Raw genomic sequence first — 17,909 nt, 5'->3', positions numbered from 1 at the left:
AGCCCAGGGGACCCCGGGCAGCAATTGACAGAGAACGGGTCCCTGGCCCACACTCACTCCATCACTGCTGGGGCTTCAGGGATGCACCGGCCTAAAACAAGGAAAGCAAGGCACAGGGAGGGGACCTCTAGGGGTCACATCAAGCCTTGCTAGCATACAGCGTGAGCCGCGAGCCCCCATGGACCCACGTCCCCACCCGTGGAACAGGGACAAGGACGGCCCCTCCCTCCTGGGTCACAGGGAGCTGGCATCTGTCTGCATCAGTCAGGATACACCCGACAGGGGACCGTGAGCCCCGGCGGGCAGAGGAGGTACAGGAGGGCTGGTCTAACAAACGCGCTGGATGGGCGACAACCACCCAGCCATGAGGAGACAGTATACAAATCAGGTGAAGAAAGCACTCCCACCAGCTTTTTAAAAAGGGAAAACACAAACAGATTTAAGAGTGGGGTGCTGGGGGCCTGCAGGAGGCAGGAGGGAGAGCAGCTCCAGGCTCCCAGCGGGAGGCGGACGGCAGCCTCAGGGACAGGCACCCGCAGCCCTGTCTGTGCGGCCAGGCCCTCCAAGCGCCCCTTTGGCTCCTGAGCAACATCTCTGAGCCACACGGGAAACCCCAGCGCTCACCGGTTGTGACAACGTCGTGGAACCGTTACCTGTCAGGGGTGACAATTCACCCCTGAGTGCAACGGAACATTCAACTTGTGTTTCCGTGCGGGTTTCCCAGCACCGCACACAGCCGAGCTCACGGAGACGCGGCCGGAGCTGCAGCCACTGACGTGCCAGCCACACATTCCCCCCACTTGGGTTCTGCTCGAAACTTCCCCACACAAGGGGGAAGCCGTCCGGCAGGGGCGCGATGCACGCAACTTGCCTTTGAGAAAGCAAACCCGAACAACACAAACTGCACGATTCTCTCACGTGACATGGCAACAGACCGGAAACAACTTCGGACCCGCGGACACTGAGCCCATCTGCTTGAAGGAAACGGGCGCTCCTGCACCTCAGAGAGTAACGCTAAACCGGGGCTCTTCAAATTTTTTTTTTTTTTCAACGTTTTTTATTTATTTTTGGGACAGAGAGAGACAGAGCACGAACGGGGGAGGGGCAGAGAGAGAGGGAGACACAGAATCGGAAACAGGCTCCAGGCTCCGAGCCATCAGCCCAGAGCCTGACGCGGGGCTCGAACTCACAGACCGCGAGATCGTGACCTGGCTGAAGTCGGACGCTTAACCGACTGCGCCACCCAGGCGCCCCTTAAACCGGGGCTCTTCAGAAACCACTCCGGACGCTCTCCCCCCATTCTGTGGCGTCCGGCGGCACTCCCCGACACGCACGGAGGAAAAGACCTGGGAGGAGAAACGGCCCGCCCTTGCCCATGCTCGCCATCACCGATCTCCAGAATTCCCACACAGACACTGCTCACTTCGAGTCTCTCACGCTCCTAACACAAAGGTACAGTTTTTAAAATATCAAGCTCTAAAAAGGAAGCCAGACCCCAGTCCTCCCAGACACCATCGCCTGCCCGGGCCCAGACGGCCTCTGCACCCTGCACACCTGCAACCCCACCTCTGGGTCCCCCTCCCCGGGCAGAGCGGGGCCCGGACGCTGCCGGGCAGCCACACTGGGCCCGCTCCTGCCCGCCACGCTGGACAGTGCTGGGCCCGGGGCCGGGAGGGCGGTGCCCATCAGCGCCAGCAGGGTCCTGGCCAGCCCCTGCCTGCTGCCGACCTTCGCCTCACAGTCTTTCTTCACCCCTGGCGCACCGACACACTGAAGCAAGTGTGACCGAGGGGCGGCTGTCCTCACTGACGGGAGACTCATCTCCTCCTTCCCAGCAAGGGGCCAGGCTCCCACAGCTGACGGGGGAAGCCCAGCAGGAGGCACGTCCACCTGGCCGCAGCTCTCTGGCCACCGGCTGCCCGTGCGCTGCAGGTGCTCTGGCCCTTGGTGACCTGAGCTGTCAGTCCGGGGCCACACAGCTCCTGAGGGCCAGGCAGGGTCCACTCTGTCCCCTGGAGCCAGAGTGGAGGCCATGGCCCTGCACAGCACACGCAGCACCTCCTTACCCGCCAGAGGCAGTGCAGGAGACTCTGGCACTTTACAGAGTGGGAGAGCCCTCACGTTTGCTTCACGACCCCTGCCCAACACATTCCACAGGCAGCAGAGCAGGGAGCGCCCAGGAGCGCAGCCCTGGAGGGCTGCGTGCTCCTCGTCTTTGGACGCCCACACCTACCTCTCCCCACGGCCAGACCTCGTGGGCAGGGCCACCTCAGCGCCTCCAGGACCCTCCAGACCCCACCTTCAGGCCCAAGTCTGGCCCCCGCATGCCCACGGCGGGCGGCCGCACAAACGGGTCCCCCAGAGCCCTCTAGCCCCAAGGATGCCACTCCATCCTCCAGGAGAATCCCCACAGGCCTTAGCCAAGTCAGGGCTCTTCCTGCCCCAAGCAAACACCTGAGGAGGCCTCCGATTGCCCTTCCCTCCTCCTCGAGAACCTGCCCTCTCAGGGACAGGCCACCCAGGCTCACAGCCTTGAGCAAAACTCAGCCTCTCTGTGCCTCGGTTCTCCCAGCTGTATAGTGGACACAACAAGGGGGCGACCCCAAGGCTGGTGTGGGGTCTGCAGCAGTCAGTAGGGCATAGGAGGCTCTCACAGCACCTCCTTCATGGCTAAACTGACTCACAGCTGTACCTTCTGTGCAAAGACCTTCATGGGACCTAGTGCCTGAGAACCCCATCCTGAGCATCCTCAGTTTCCCCGATCACTGGGAGGGGAGATTATGAGAGGGAAGGAGGAAGGGAAGGAGGGAGTCAGTCTAGAACACAGAGCAGATGCTGCCACTCAGCTCAGCCGCTGAGTCTGCAGGATGGGAGGGACTCAGGTGCTGGAAGCTGGTTTTGGGAGCCGGGCTGGGGCAAGTCCAGAGGTGAGGTGGAGGCGGCTCCAAGAAGCACCCAGGCCTCGAAGGGCAGGCGGGCCGGCCTTCCAGGAGCTGGGAGAGGCAGGGGTGGTGAGAGCAGTGAAGGCAGCCAGGACAAAGGAGGGAAGCAGCATGTGCTGGGTAAGCTGGGGCCATGGCCCCAGGCAGCAGGCTCTGACGCCCAGGACCAAGGGATGGCAGGGAGGGAGCCAGGCCTGAGTGAGGCAGAGGGAAGGAGCTGACAACATGAACTGGCAAACACTAAGCAAACACCTACTGTGTGCCAGGCACCGTGCCCATCCCGACACCCTACAACTCACCAAATTCCACCTGCTGCTTCCTGGGACCTAAGCACACTGACTGCACGTACTAGATCCTGACATGGCACACACAGCAGAGAGAGGACCCAGACCCACCCTCCTGCTACACCTTCCTTCCTGAGACTACACAGAGACCCCTGCCCCCCAGCCCTCACATCCCTGAGCCCCACAGGCAGGAGCTGCTGCCCTAGCACACCTGCTCCCCTGAAACTGCAGCAGGGGACACGAAGTGAGGTGAGGCCATGGCCATCCGAGTGTCTGCCCCACCAGAGTGGGGAGGGGATACAGTGGGTCTTGGGATGGAGTGGGACCTTGTGAAGCCAGGTTCAATGACTACCAAATGCCTAGTCAAAAAGGGCCAGCAAGTACCCCCCACACACATGCACACTCACCACAGTGAGATACACACTCACACTAACCCAGTGACTGGCTTCAGGACACTCACCTGTGACCAGCCAGCCAGATTCCCTCCCTCAAAGACAGGACCACCTACAAAGGCTGGGCAGGAGTGCAAACGCCTCTGCTTGAAATAGAATCTGTCAGTAACTGAAACAACTTTAGCTCAAGAAATTTTAAATTTTCTTTTTTTTAAACATTTATTCACTTTTGAGAGCTTGAGCAGGGGAGGGGTAGAGAGAGAGGGAGACACAGAATCTGAAGCAGGCTCCAGGTTCTAGCAGCACAGAGCCCGACGCGGGGCTCGAACTCACAAACCATGAGATTATGACCTGAGCTGAAGTCTGACGCTCAACCGACTGAGCCACCCAGGCGCCCCTAGAAATTAAGTTTCAAAAGAACAAAAATGGGGGGCGCCTGGGTGGTTCAGTCAGTTGAGCATCAGACTTCGGCTCAGGTCATAACCTCACAGTTCGTGAATTCGAGCCCCGCATCGGGCTCTGTGCTGCCAGCTCAGGGCCTGGAGCCTGCTTCGGATTCTGTGTCTCCCTCTCTCTCTGCTCCTCCCCTGCTCATGTTCTCTCTCTCAAAAAGTGAATAAAGATTTAAAAAAAAAAAAAAAAAAAAAGAACAAAAATGTTCACCTCCCTACAGGACAAAAAAAAGGCCCAACAAATATTGTCTTCTCAAATCTTGGTTGTTTTTTTTTTTAAATAAGAGTTAACGTATCCAAATAAGACCCTGGCTAAAATTAAATAAGCTGATGAGAGTGTGGGCCGGCATGGGTGTGAGTGCCTGGTGCAAGCTTCCTGGCAGCACCCCTGACACTCTGACGCTCCTTTTTCTGGCCTCTGCCAGGACTTCCAGCTGAACTGTTCTTCCCTCACCTACAATGGGGGAAACTCAAGTTCAGGACAGTGAAGCCATGTGTCCAAGGCCAAGGGGCCAGTCCGTGCAGGAGCTGGGGGGTGACATCAAACTAAACAAGCAAGCACTTGAAGAACACGTGTGGAGATGGGCACACCACCCTCCTGATTCCCCCGGGATCCACCCTCCAGACACACCCCACAAAACACAGCCAAAATTCCTGTGCTGATCAAAACATTTGTGCCTGTGACAGTAAGGAGCTGACAACTGAAAGGCCCCTAAGTGGGGACTAGTTCTTTCTGCTACAGTCTGTTCTGGTCTGTTCTTAAAGTGGGCATGACTGTGAGCTCCTGAACACAGAAAGGGACTGCACTTGCTGGGAGGGGGAGAGGTGCTCACCAAGCTGGGGGAGGGGAGGGCCCAGAGACCAGAATGGGGCCAATGGCACTCCTGCCCCATACTCTCTCAGCCCCTCCACCCCACCTCCCTCCATCAACGCAGGTGCACCCCCTCACCCCACACACCAAGAAGGGGCCCTTGCAGCAGGGGCCAGGGGCCACCCCTCCTGCAGATGCAGTGCAGCCCAACCTGGCTGGGAGAAGGCACCAGTACCTGCTAACAGATGACAGGGCCACAGGTCCCATGTGCTGCCCCCTGCGCCCCCCCCGCCCCCCACATCAGTCAGTTTACTAACCAAACACTTGCTCTGCCTAGCACGGATCTAAGTACGTGTGTGAACTAATTCATTCCCTCCTCCTCACTATCAGAAGGGGACCCTACTGTTCTCGCCAGCCAGGCAGGGAGGCTCTGAACCATACAGGCACCCATCCACGGCCACAGGAGGCAGAGATGCCAGGAGGTGGGCAGTCAGGAAGGCAACCAGCATGGTGGATCCCAAGACCAAGGGCCAAGGGGAAGTGTCAGGTGGGGAAGGAACACGCTGTGGGAGAAACCAACAGGCCACACACCTGACCATGCCTGGCCTTTGCGAACATACAATTCACAACCAGTCTTTTCTGGGTGAGCAAGGCTGCAGAAAAAGGAGCTAAGGCTCCTGCCTGCAATCACAACACCAGCAACGAGCAGGGCCTGGATCCAAACCCGGCTGTTCCACTCAGAAAGCAACTTCTCCCTGCCCCCCCCCTCCCCCAACAGGGCTGAGAAGTCAGGGAGAAGTGGGAGAGAAGCTGGTTTAAGTCACCCAGAACTACTTCACCCAAGGCCTGCCCAACTCTCCCGTGAAGCTCGCAGGTAGCCTGGCGGGGGTGGGGGTGCGGGTCCCATCTCATCCCAGAGCGAAAATCAGAGGAGACACACGGCTCCTTCGGTGACAGACACCCATAGACCTGTCACCCGACCCTGGGACGATAGCCAAGGCAGCCAAGACAGGAAGTAGGCGGGAAATGCACTGCATCCCAGAGAACTAATGGGGCGGGGGGACGTCACGGAGCTGAGTCTAGGAGGGACAAGGAGGACTCCAGTTATCGCAGATAACCACATTCAAGGGGAGCCCCGGTCAGGGCCCCTTCCCGGCCTCAGGGAGCTCACCCAAGACGCGGAAACACCCAGAGACCCGCGCTCTGCCTGGAGATGATGGAGGCCCAGGCCCGGCCTTTCCCAGCCGGGTTACCTGCATCCATCCCACGCCCCCATCCCCCCACCCGGAAAACCAAACAGCGCAGAGGACACCACCCCACCGTGCCCGAGGCCCGCAATCAGAAGCAAACAGGCTGGCGACACGGCCCGACCCGCAGCCCCTGCCCGCGGAGGCCAGGACCCCCGCACGCGCACGGTCCACCACTCCAGGGGTCTCCGCAGCCCCTCCTGGCGGGCCGCGCACAACGACCCTGGGCGCCCGGGTACCTGCCGGGGCCCTGCCCTTCCCGGGGTCTGGACTCTGCTGGGGGGCCGGCCCGGCGGGGGTCAGAGATCCGTTCGGAGGAAGGGGGTCCAGCCGGCCTGACTGGGGGGGTCGGGGTGGCCGCCCTCTCTCCTCACCTCCTTGAGCTGCTCCATCTCGCCGCGGATGGCCTCGTAATCCACCTCGAGCTCCTCGAACTGCAGCTTGAGCTGGTGCTTCTCCTCCAGCACCGCCAGCCCGTACTCGGCCGCCTGGATCTTCTCGCGCGTGGTCTCGGCCAGCTCGTGCGACAGCCGCTTCACCTCAGCACGCAGCCACTCGGGCTGAGCCTCCATCACCAGCCGCGCGTACTCCTCCTCCTCCGACGGCGCCGACATGGTGGCCCGCGGCCGGCTCACGCTGCTCCCAGCGAGGGTCAGGCCGGGCTCCTGTCCGCCGCTGCCGTCGCTGCCGCCGCCCAGCCCGACGGCGCCCGGCCCGCCGCCGCGCAGCCGCAGTGCGCCCCTCGCCGCGCGGGGCACTGTGGGGGCCGTAGTCCCGCCCGCGCCCACTACAAGGCCCGTCGTGCCCCGCGTTGACGGGCTGGGGCGTGATTGGCTTGCGGCCTGCGCTGGACCGGGCTCCTTCCAGCGCCGCTGCCTCCGTCTCCAACTCCCTGGGTATTGTTGGGGGAGGGGGCCGTAGTCTCGCCCCCGCGCCCACTACAAGACCCGTCGTGCCCTGCACCGCCACACCGCCGTGATTGGCCCTGGCCTAGCTCGTCAGGCCTCCCAAGGCCGTCACTTCCGCCGCGGCCTCCAGGGGTATTGTGGGAGTTGTAGTTCCGCCCTCGTCCGCGCCCGAGCCGGTGCACGGCGCCGCTGTCCCGCCTACTTGCCGGTGGAGATTGGCTCCCCGCCCTCGGTGGTAGGGAGATATTGAATGTCTTCCCACGTTTATGCCCTCTTTCATTTCTTTCAGCAGTGTTTCGTAATTTTCAGCCTACAAACCTTTGCCTCCTTGGTTTAGTCTCTAAGTACTATTTTCTGATGCTGTAAATGACATCGTTTTCTTAATTTTCTTATCTGCTTGTTCATCGTTACTGTATAGAAATGCACCTGAGTTTTGGTGTGTTGATTTGGTATCCTATCCTGAATTTATTAGGTCAAATGGTTTCTTTTTTTTTTTTTTTTTAATTTTTTTTTTTTTAACGTTTTATTTATTTTTGAGACAGGGAGAGACAGAGCATGAACAGGGGAGGGTCAGAGAGAGGGAGACACAGAATCTGAAACAGGCTCCAGGCTCCGAGCTGTCAGCACAGAGCCCGATGCGGGGCTCGAACTCACGGACCGCGAGATCATGACCTGAGCTGAAGTCGGCTGCTTAACCGACTGAGCCACCCAGGCGCCCCTCAAATGGTTTCTTTAGGTGTTGGTGTGGAACCTAGGGTTTTCTCCATAGAAGATCATGTCATCTGTGGACAAAGACAATTTTACTTTTTCCTGTCCAATTTAGATGCCTTTTATTTCTTTTTCTTGTCTAATTGTTATGGCTGGGACTCCCAGTATTATATTGAATACAAGTGCAGACAGCAGGCATCTTTGTCTTCTTCCTGACCCTAGGAAGAAAGCTTTCAGTCTTTCACTGTTAAGTATGATGTTCATGTGGGTTTTTCATATATGGCTTTTATCATACTGAGCTAGCTCCCTTCTATTCCTTGTCTGTTGAGTGTTTTTATCATAAAAGGGTGTCAGACTTTGTCACATGGTTTTCTGCATCAATTGAGATGATCATGTGGGTTTTTTTCCCTTCATTCTGTTAATGTGTTTTGCACTGGTTGATTTTCATATGTTGAACCATCCTTGCATCGTGGGAATAAATCCCTTTTGGTCATGGTGTATAATCTTTTAATATGTAGGAGAATTTGGTTGACAAGTATTTTGTTAAGGATTTTTGCATTAATATTCATAAGAAACAAATGGTTGTAAGGAAGGTATTTTAAAAGGTATATGAAAATTACCCAAATTTATTTATTTTTTTTTTTTTTATTTATTTTTGGGACAGAGAGAGACAGAGCATGAACGGGGGAGGGGCAGAGAGAGAGGGAGACACAGAATCGGAAACAGGCTCCAGGCTCCGAGCCATCAGCCCAGAGCCCGACGCGGGGCTCAAACTCACGGACCGCGAGATCGTGACCTGGCTGAAGTCGGACGCTTAACCGACTGCGCCACCCAGGCGCCCCAGAAAATTACCCAAATTTAAAAGGTATATGAAAATTACCCAAATGGTTGTAAGGAAGGTATTTTAAAAGGTGTGTGAAAATTTGTTAAGGATTTTGCATTAAAATTCATAAGAAACAAATGGTTGTAAGGAAGGTATTTTAAAAGGTATATGAAAATTACCTAAGGAAGGTATTTTAAAAGGTATATGAAAATTACCTAACCCTGGTTAGGAAGATGGGGCTAAGTAGAACTAAACGTGATACGGTGTAAAGTGGGGGGAAGAAACAGAAGAGAGGGTCCCTGTGCTCCCAATGCTGGAACTGGGCCTTGCACACTGCCCACAGAACTGGAAGAGAGGTGGAATCACTGTGGTTTGAATGGTGTGGGGAATTACTTTTCTTTGAACATTTTTAAAAAGGAATTATTGTTAATTTTAGGTGTGATTACTACATAGGAAGATGCCCTTTGGGCTATAAATGCATCCAAAGTATTTACAGGCAGAGCACAGGATGCTTTGAGTTTGTTTTAATCCAGAAGAAGGGACAATGGGGTTGATGAACGAAGCGGTTGTTGGTGGCAGCTGGAGTGCAGTGTGTGCACACGCTGCTCATTATGCTCTAGACTTCTGCATCTATTTTGAAATTCTTTTAATAAAAATTTTCAAATGTTTTAATGTTAAAATGACATTATCTTCATTAAAAAAGTCATTTCCCTGGTGGCTCAGTCGGTTAAGCATCCGACTTTGGCTCAGGTCATGATCTCACTGCTCGTGAGTTCAAGTCCCGCATCAGGCTCTGTGCTGACAGCCCAGAGCCTGGAGCCTGTTTCGGATTCTGTGTCTCCCCCTCTCTCTCTGTCTCTCTCTCTCTCTCTCTCTCAGAAATAAACATTAAAAAAAATTAAAAATCATTTCCTGTCTCTGCTCCCATGTGTCAGCCTGCCATCTGTCACTTGACTTCTAGTGGCTACCCATGCTAGGGATAGATGCATGACCAGTGGATGTGAATTCTGACCTCATGCTTCAACCTACTTCTTATTTTAAATTGATCTATTGGTAACCATAATTTATCAGCTGCTTTCATGTGCCTGCCTACAAAATTTATTTTTTTAATGTTGTTATGGTTTTTAGGTAATATGCACGTGTTTAGAAGTTCAGTTTAAAAGAATATACAAATACACACCTATCAGAATGGCTAAAAAAGAAGAAAAAAAGTGGCAGCAACAAATGCTGGCAAAGAGGTAGAGAAATAATCACTCATACATTGCTTTTGGGAAAGTGGTTTGGCCTTTTCTTAAAACCAAGTGCCTATGCTGTTGCCCTGGGATTCAATAATTGCATTCCTGGGAATTTATCTCAAAGAGATAACAACTTGTGTTCACACAAAAATGTGTACACAAATGTTCACAGCAGCTTTCTTTGTAAAAATCCCAAACTGGAAACAATGCAAAATATCTTTCTTCGGGTTAATGGTTAAAAAAAACAAAACTGTGATACATCCATACCGTGAAATACTACTCAGTAATAAAAGGAATGAGCTATGGTTATGCACAACAACATGGGTGAATATCCAGAGAAATACACTGAGTGAAAAAAGCCAATCCCCAAAGGATGCACAATGTATGATTCCATTTATATGACACTCTTGAAATGACAAAATTAAGGAACACATTAGTGGTTGCCAGGGGGTGGGGTTGGGAGGGTGTGTGAGGGAATAGAAGGGCAGTTTGAGGGACCCTTGTGATCATGTAAATGTTCTGTATCTTGCCGCGATGCATAACAGAAATGTACACACGTGGTAAAATTGCACAGAACGCACAAGTCAGTACATGTAAACCCAGTGAGATCTGAATTAGATGGGTGGCTTGTACCAAGCCCAGCCTCCTGTTTATGTTGTTGCACCTGTACTACAGTTACAAGAAACATAACTGAGAAATAAAAACTGAGAAAATATGGTATGGCTTCTATTTGTTTTTTTTTTTTTAATTTTTTTTTCAATGTTTTTTATTTATTTTTGGGACAGAGAGAGACAGAGCATGAACGGGGGAGGGGCAGAGAGAGAGGGAGACACAGAATCGGAAACAGGCTCCAGGCTCCGAGCCGTCGGCCCAGAGCCCGACGCGGGGCTCGAACTCACGGACCGCGACATCGTGACCTGGCTGAAGTCGGACGCTCAACCGACTGCGCCACCCAGGCGCCCTGGTATGGCTTCTATTTGATGAGAAAGGTCTTAACCCAAAGTGTTCATTTCTGTAAGAGATAAAAGAAACTAATAATAAAATTATACATATTTGTATAAATGAAAAAATACACGGAGGAAAGTAAACCCCCCTCAAGGAGATACACAAGCATATATTTCTTCTCATTAAACAAAAAAAAAATGACAGTGTGTGAAACTCACTGTTACCAATCAGCATAGACTTTTACGGCCGACTACTAACTCCGTGATACGGGTGTTCCATACTTCCACTCCACCGATGGACGCTTAGGTTGTTTCCGGTCTTTTACAAAAACACCAGTGTAGCAATAATGTCCTCACTCATCACCTTTTGGGCCTGCACGACTCTCTCGTTCCTAGAAGGAGAGCGGTACAGCACGTAAAAGTGGCTGAGTTGGGACTGCCACGGCTGTTCAGTGATACGGCTGCTGGAATGGGGGCTGCTTTGGGAGGCTTTCCCAGTCCGGCTTCTGACTGATGAGTGGACACCCGGGCTTTCTCCCAGGACCTCATCTCTGTGCCCAAGTGCACAGTGCGGGGCATCCTCCTGCTTGAGGGGAGAGCTCTGGCGGGGCCATCCATTTGAGATTGTCATCCCCCAGTCGAGCTTGTCTGCAAGGACTTCTGCCTCTCCGCAGCCCCTTGCCCTGTGAAGTTCTGACATACACCCCAAGTTGATCTATAGATTCACAAAATCCCTAGCAAACATCCAGCTGGCTTTTTTCTTTCTTTCTTTCTTTCTTTCTTTCTTTCTTTCTTTCTTTCTTTCTTTCTTTCTTTCCTTCCCCCCCCCCCCCAGAAATTGATTAATGGAATAAAATTGAGAGTACATAAAATGACCCACACTTTTATGGTGCGTTGATTTTCAACAAATCCTTTTGAGTCAACAAGATAGTCCACACACGAAAGAATGAAGTTGGAACCCCGCCTCACACCAGATGTGAAATTAAATGAGGCAAATACCCAAATGGAAGATCAAAGCTACGATACTCTTAGAAGACAACATAAGTATAAATCTTTGTGACTTTGGTTTCTTGGATGTGACACCACAAGCTCAAGCACACAGGAAAAAGAAAAGAAAAATAAAGTGGACTCCACCAAATTTGAAATCTGTGGTCCAGAAGACAATATTAAGAACGGAGGGGAGAAAGTGTTTCAAATTACAAGGTGTGACATGCAAAACTAAGGGCAGGTGGACTTGGAAATCCAGCTCTTGGATGCTGGCGGCAGGCGCCCCCTCCTGGCCGCATGCGGCTCTGGGCCTAGCGCCCTCCCTGGACAAGACTGGGGTAGGGTTTTCAGGGAGCAGGAATAGAAGGAGTAGAAGGACAGAGGAGGTGGGTTCTGGAGGGAGAGGGGCGGGGAAGCAGGAGAAATCTTCCTGCAGGAGCACTGCACTTTAATAAGCCACCAACACCACCCATGTTCAAGCAGCTTTGGCCACCAAAATGACACGAACTGGGTGGCTTACACAACAGACTTGTATTTCCGACCATCTGAGAGGCTGTGCCAGATCAGGATGCCAGCATGCTTGGGTTCTGGTGAGGCCTCTTCCTGGCTTATAGGTGGCCAACTTCTCCCTGTGTCCTCATGTTGCAGAGAGAGTGAGCTCGGGTGTCCCTTCTCCTTTTTATAAAGGCACTAATCCTATTGGGTTAGGGCTCCACCCTAGTAAGCTGATTTAACCTTTACCACTTCTTCTAGGCCCTATCTCTACTGCCACACAGGGGACTAGGATTTCAACACGTGAGTTTTAGGGGTAAACAATAAGGTCCATGACAGCAAGAATAATAGATATCATTATGTTATCAGGTGTTATGCTGGTAGATTTTTAACAACCAGCTTTAACAACCTGTTAAAAAATAAAGCTCTGAGTTGTAGTATTTTGTTATTTCTGCACTCTAAATACCGCCCCTATGGCCAATTTCTCGCTATGATGGCAACTATAGAAGCAGCCTTGGAAAGTGATGAGTGGTGGCAACAATGTTTCCCCACACAGATACACACAAGATACACAGATACACAGTGTTTCCCCACAGATAAATACACATAAACAACCTCAAGAGCACAGTAATAGTAAAATGCAGCAAAGTAATTAGAAACTGATGAGTCTTGTGAATTTAGTGTGCTTTTAATATAACCTGTTAGGTTGTAAGTGGATATAATTGAACATTTAATGGAGGCTAATTTTAACAACAGACTCCAGAGTTCCTTCACACTGAATAGTGGCCTCCTGCAGCCAATGTGGTCAGCATGCAGTGACTCCATGTGATGGGCCATACACCGACACTTTATTACTATTACTGTTTTCATAATAATTAGATATCATTTGTTGAGCTCCTACTTTATTCTAAGTTATCTTCAACTACTAGTATTTATTTTATTTAATCCTTACAAAAGCCTATGGAGTAGCTATTAACCCCAGTTTTCAGATGAGGAAACTGAAGGACAGAGTTAGAATGTGATGGCCATGGGCTTGGACCCCTGAATGAGAGAAGGGAGAAGGGGAGTGTGCCGTCCCACTTACCATCACCCTGCTGCCACCTAAATTGGCCTTCATGTCTTATCCCACCCCCAGGTCCTCCTGGATCCCCAGCCAACATGACATTTCTGACTGGATTTCCAAGGCCCTGTTAAACACGGCTCACCCTGTATGGGATCCCTATTTTTCCAGGCTCTCACCCAAACTGATGCTGTGAAGATCTGTGGTATTCCCAGGCCACCAGGATTGGAACTCTTTCCCATGTTGGAAGAATTACCAAAGTGTGAGTTGATGGAAGATAAGCTGATCTCCTAGTACCAAAGCCTAAAGATGGGTCGGGTCCTCATCTCCAGGATCCACACAGCTGGGGTCTGAGCTTCTGAGCTGAAATGTCTGAGATTCAGTAACAAACAGCTGTTCCCACCACCGCTTTCTAATATACACACTTTTAAGTAACACCTACACTTACACACAATACATATCAACCCTGCCTTACACCCCGACTCTCATCCATTTGCCAGATTCCAGTCCAAGAACTAGACTGGGTGATTTGTGATCTTGACATTAATACCTGGAGATAGCTCCTCAATGGACAGCGGCCATTGGCTTAAAAAAAAAAAAAAAAGAGTTTAATTACTCCAAAAATCCCCTACATATAATTGTATAGATGTAGTTGTAGTGCAGGGAACAGAAATCACTCTAGATGTAACAAACAGAAAGGGGTTTAATGTAGAGAATTACTTGCTTGTAAAATCATGGAAAGAACTGAAAGAACTGACTTCTGCTCAAGTCATGATCTCACAGATGGTGAGTTCAAGCCCCACGTTGGGCTCTGTGCTGACAGCTCCAAGCCTGGAGCCTGCTTCGGATTCTGTGTCTCCCTCTCTCTCTGCCCCTGCCCCGCTCATGCTCTGTCTCTCTCTCTCTCAGGCAGAAATAAACATTAAAAAGTGTGAAAGCAGAAAAAAAAATTAAAAGATAAAAATGTCAAGGCAGCATTCTAAAAAAACTCTGCTCATTCAGAATCTCAGACAGGGATCTTTAACAACGCATCGGGCTCTGTGCTGACAGCTCAGAGCCTGGAGCCTACTTCGGATTCTGTGTCTCCCTCTCTCTCTGACCCTCCCCTGCTCATGCTTTGTCTCTCTCTGTCTCAAAAATAAATAAAACATTAAATCAAATTGTTTAAAAAAAATACGCACCTAGGAACAGAATCCCCAATCACACGAAGCAAAACCTGACAGAATTGAAAGAAGAAATACACCATTCAAAAATAATAGTTGGAAATATTAGTACACTACTCTCAGTAATTGAAAGAACATGCAGACAGCAAATCAAAAAGAACAAAGAAGATTTGAACAACATTATCAACCAATTTGGCTGAAGTAATGTTCACGGAACACACACAAGTGACTGCAGACTACACATTCTTTTCAAGAACCCCTGGAACATTCTCCAGTATAGATCATATGTTAGACACAAAACAAGTCTCTCTAAGTTTAAAGAGATAGAAATTATGCAAAGTATGTTCTCTGATTACAATGGCATTAAAATAGAAACCAATAACTGAAAGAAACTGGGAAAACCTCAAGTACTGGGAAATTAAACTACAAACTTCTGAACGGACCAAACAAGATATAAGAAGATTAAAAATTTAAAGATTTAATTCAATTAAAACAAAAACACAACAAATTAAAATATAAGGGATTCAGGGAGCATGTGGATGGCTCAGTTGGTTGAGTGTCCGACTCCTGATTTCAGCTCAGGTCAGGGTCCCAGGGTCCTGAGATCGAGCCCTGTGCTGGGCTCCACACTGAGTGTGGAAACTGCTTGAGATTCTCTCTCTCTCTCTCTCTCTCTCTCTCTCTCTCTCTCTCCCTCCCTCTGCCCATCTCCCTCACTTGCACACTCTGTCTCTCTAAAAGAAAATAACAATAAACTAAACTAAACTAAACTAAAATTCAGGGAAAGCATTGTACAGAGGAGAATTTACTGTCTTAAATACCTATTTCAAAAAAGAAAAAGGGATCTGAACCCAACAACTCAAGCATTCCCCTTAAGAAGCTAGAAAAAGAGAACAAATTAATTATAAAGCAAACAGAAAGAAAGAAATAATAAAGATTACAAGCAGAAATCAACAAAAAAGCAAATCGGTATAATCAATGTAACCTCAAGTTGATTATAGGGAAAAACTAACAAAACTGACAAACCCTTAGCTATATTAACTGAGAAAATAAAAGCTAAGGCACAAATTACCAAAACCAGAAATGGAAAAGTGGATTTCAAAGCTGACCTTACAGAAATCAACACGACTATGAGAGAGTATCCTGAACTACTTATAGCAATAAATTAGACAACTTGGTTAAAGCAGACAAATTCCTTGAAAAACAGAACTTACCAAGATTGACTCAAGAAGAAGTAGAATATCTGAATAAACTTATAATGAGAAAAGTAGTTAAATTAAATTAAATTAAATTAAATTTACAAATATTCCACACACAAAAAAATCATGGCCCAGATGACATCACAAGTCAATTGTGTCAAATATTTAAAGAAGAAATATTAATGCATCAAAAATATTTTAGAAAATTGAGGAGAAGGGAGACTCCTCACTTCTTCAAAGAGGACATTATTACCCTGATACCAAAGCCAGACAAAGACATCACAAGAAAATAGTTTTTTAGAATAATATCCAGTCTGATTATAGTCACAATGTTTTTTAATGTTTATTTATTTTTGAGAAAGAGAGAGGGAGAGGCAGAGAGTGAGCAGGGGATGGTCAGAGAGAGAGGGAGACACAGAATCCAAAGCAGGCTCCACACTCCGAGTTGTCAACACAGAGCCTCACGCGGGGCTTGAACCTACAAACGGCGAGATCATGACCTGAGCCAAAGTTGAACGCTTAACTGACTGAGCCACCCAGGTGCCCCAGTCACAAAATTTCTTAACAAAATATTCTCAGTCCAAATTCAGCAATATGGTAAAAAGGTCATACACCATACCCACGTGAGGTTTATTCTAAAGTGATTTTAATATCTGAAAATCAATTAAGGTAATACAGTAAGATACGATCATATGTTCATCTCAATTCATGCAAAAAAGGAAACCTGGGAAATCCAGCACACATGCATGAGAAAAAGTGTCAGTGATGCAGGACAGGAGCAGAAGGGCCCTAAAAGACTAAATGCCCTCCTCCTCCTGATGAGGGAACAAAGCAGGAAAGTTTACTTCACCACTGCAGGTCAACATAAGACTGGAGGTTCCATGCAACAAAATTAGACAAGAAAGTGAAGGCATTCATATCAGAGAGAAAAAACAAAACTATCCTTATTTGCATATGACATGACGGTCAACACAGAAATCTACAAAAAAAGAAAGTCTTAGAACTGATACATGAGTTCAGCAAGATTTCAGGATACAAAATTGACACACGAAAATCAATTTTATATCTGTATATAATCAATTAACATATGTAAATCAAAAATTAAAAAATAATACAATAGCTCAAAATGAGATGAAATATTTACATATAAATCTAAGAAAACATACAGAGAATGTCAATGCTCAAAACTACCAATTCTGGAGAAAGAAATCAAATGATCTTGATAAACAGAAACAGCGGCACCGGGCTGGCCAACTTGGTAGGGCGTGTGACTCTTGATCTCAGGGTCGTGAGTTCAAGCCCCGCCTTGGGTGTGGAGCCTATTCAATATAAATGAATGAATGAATGAATGAATGAAAACATACTGTGTTCATGTTTGAAAGGCTCAGTGTAATAAACATGTAAATTGTCTCGAAAGTGACATACAGATTTAGTGCAATTTCTATTAGAATCCCAGAAAGATTTTTTTTTGTAGATATAGACAAAAGCATTCTAAATTTATATGGAAAAGCAAACGAACTGGAATAGCTAATAAAATTTTAAAACAGAAGAATAAACCGGGAAGCAATATTAAAGCCTTTGACAAAGCTGGGGTAATGAAAAGTGGTGCAGGAATAGACACATGGATTGGTGGGACAGAGGAGATCCTCGGAATATAGCCCACAAGTGTGGACAGCTGACTCTCGACAGAAGTGCAAAGGCGATTCAATGAAGGAAGGTAGTCTTTCCAGCAAATGGTGCTGGAGCAACCAGGCATCGTATGGGAGAGGGAACTTTGACTTGAACCGACACATTAGACAGAAACTAGCACAAAAAATCACAGATTTAAATGTAAAACTATAAAAATTTTAGAGTAAAACAAAAGAGAAAGTCTTTGGGACCTAGGAATTGGTTAAGAGTTCTTTTTTTTTTTTTAATTTTTTTTTCAACGTTTTTTATTTATTTTTGGGACAGAGAGAGACAGAGCATGAACGGGGGAGGGGCAGAGAGAGAGGGAGACACAGAATCGGAAACAGGCTCCAGGCTCCGAGCCATCAGCCCAGAGCCCGACGCGGGGCTCGAACTCACGGACCGCGAGACCGTGACCTGGCCGAAGTCGGACGCTTAACCGACTGCGCCACCCAGGCGCCCCTGGTTAAGAGTTCTTAGACGTGACATCACAAGCATGATCCATAAGAGAAAAAAATTGATAAACTGGTCTTCTGCAAAATTTAAAAATATGTTCTGTGAGATGCACCTGGGTGACTCAGTCAGTTAAGTGTC

At 49.1% G+C, this 17,909-nt stretch overlaps 1 protein-coding gene across 6 annotated transcripts in view; it reads right to left on the bottom strand.

Annotated features, from left to right (window-relative positions):
• Window positions 1-6,859, bottom strand: part of LOC131492219 (inositol-pentakisphosphate 2-kinase) — a 129,664-nt gene extending 122,805 nt beyond the window's left edge. For 3 of the 6 annotated variants that reach the window (XR_009251938.1, XM_058695965.1, XM_058695964.1), the window contains exon 1: window positions 6,503-6,858. Coding sequence is in view for 5 of the 6 variants with exons in the window: in XM_058695965.1 (XP_058551948.1) it covers window positions 6,503-6,742 (240 nt within the window). In the remaining variant the exon portion in view is untranslated. Of the gene's footprint in view, window positions 1-6,502 lie in introns of all 6 variants that reach the window. The other 3 variants (XM_058695962.1, XM_058695963.1, XM_058695967.1) reach the window with 2 other exon arrangements.
• Window positions 6,860-17,909: the final 11,050 nt, after the last annotated feature.

The sequence above is a fragment of the Neofelis nebulosa genome, chromosome 12, assembly GCF_028018385.1.
Source record: "Neofelis nebulosa isolate mNeoNeb1 chromosome 12, mNeoNeb1.pri, whole genome shotgun sequence".
In the NCBI taxonomy this organism is placed as follows: Eukaryota; Metazoa; Chordata; class Mammalia; order Carnivora; family Felidae; genus Neofelis; species Neofelis nebulosa.
The sequence above is the reverse complement of the archived record's forward strand: the minus strand, read 5'-3'. Positions and strand labels throughout refer to the sequence as shown.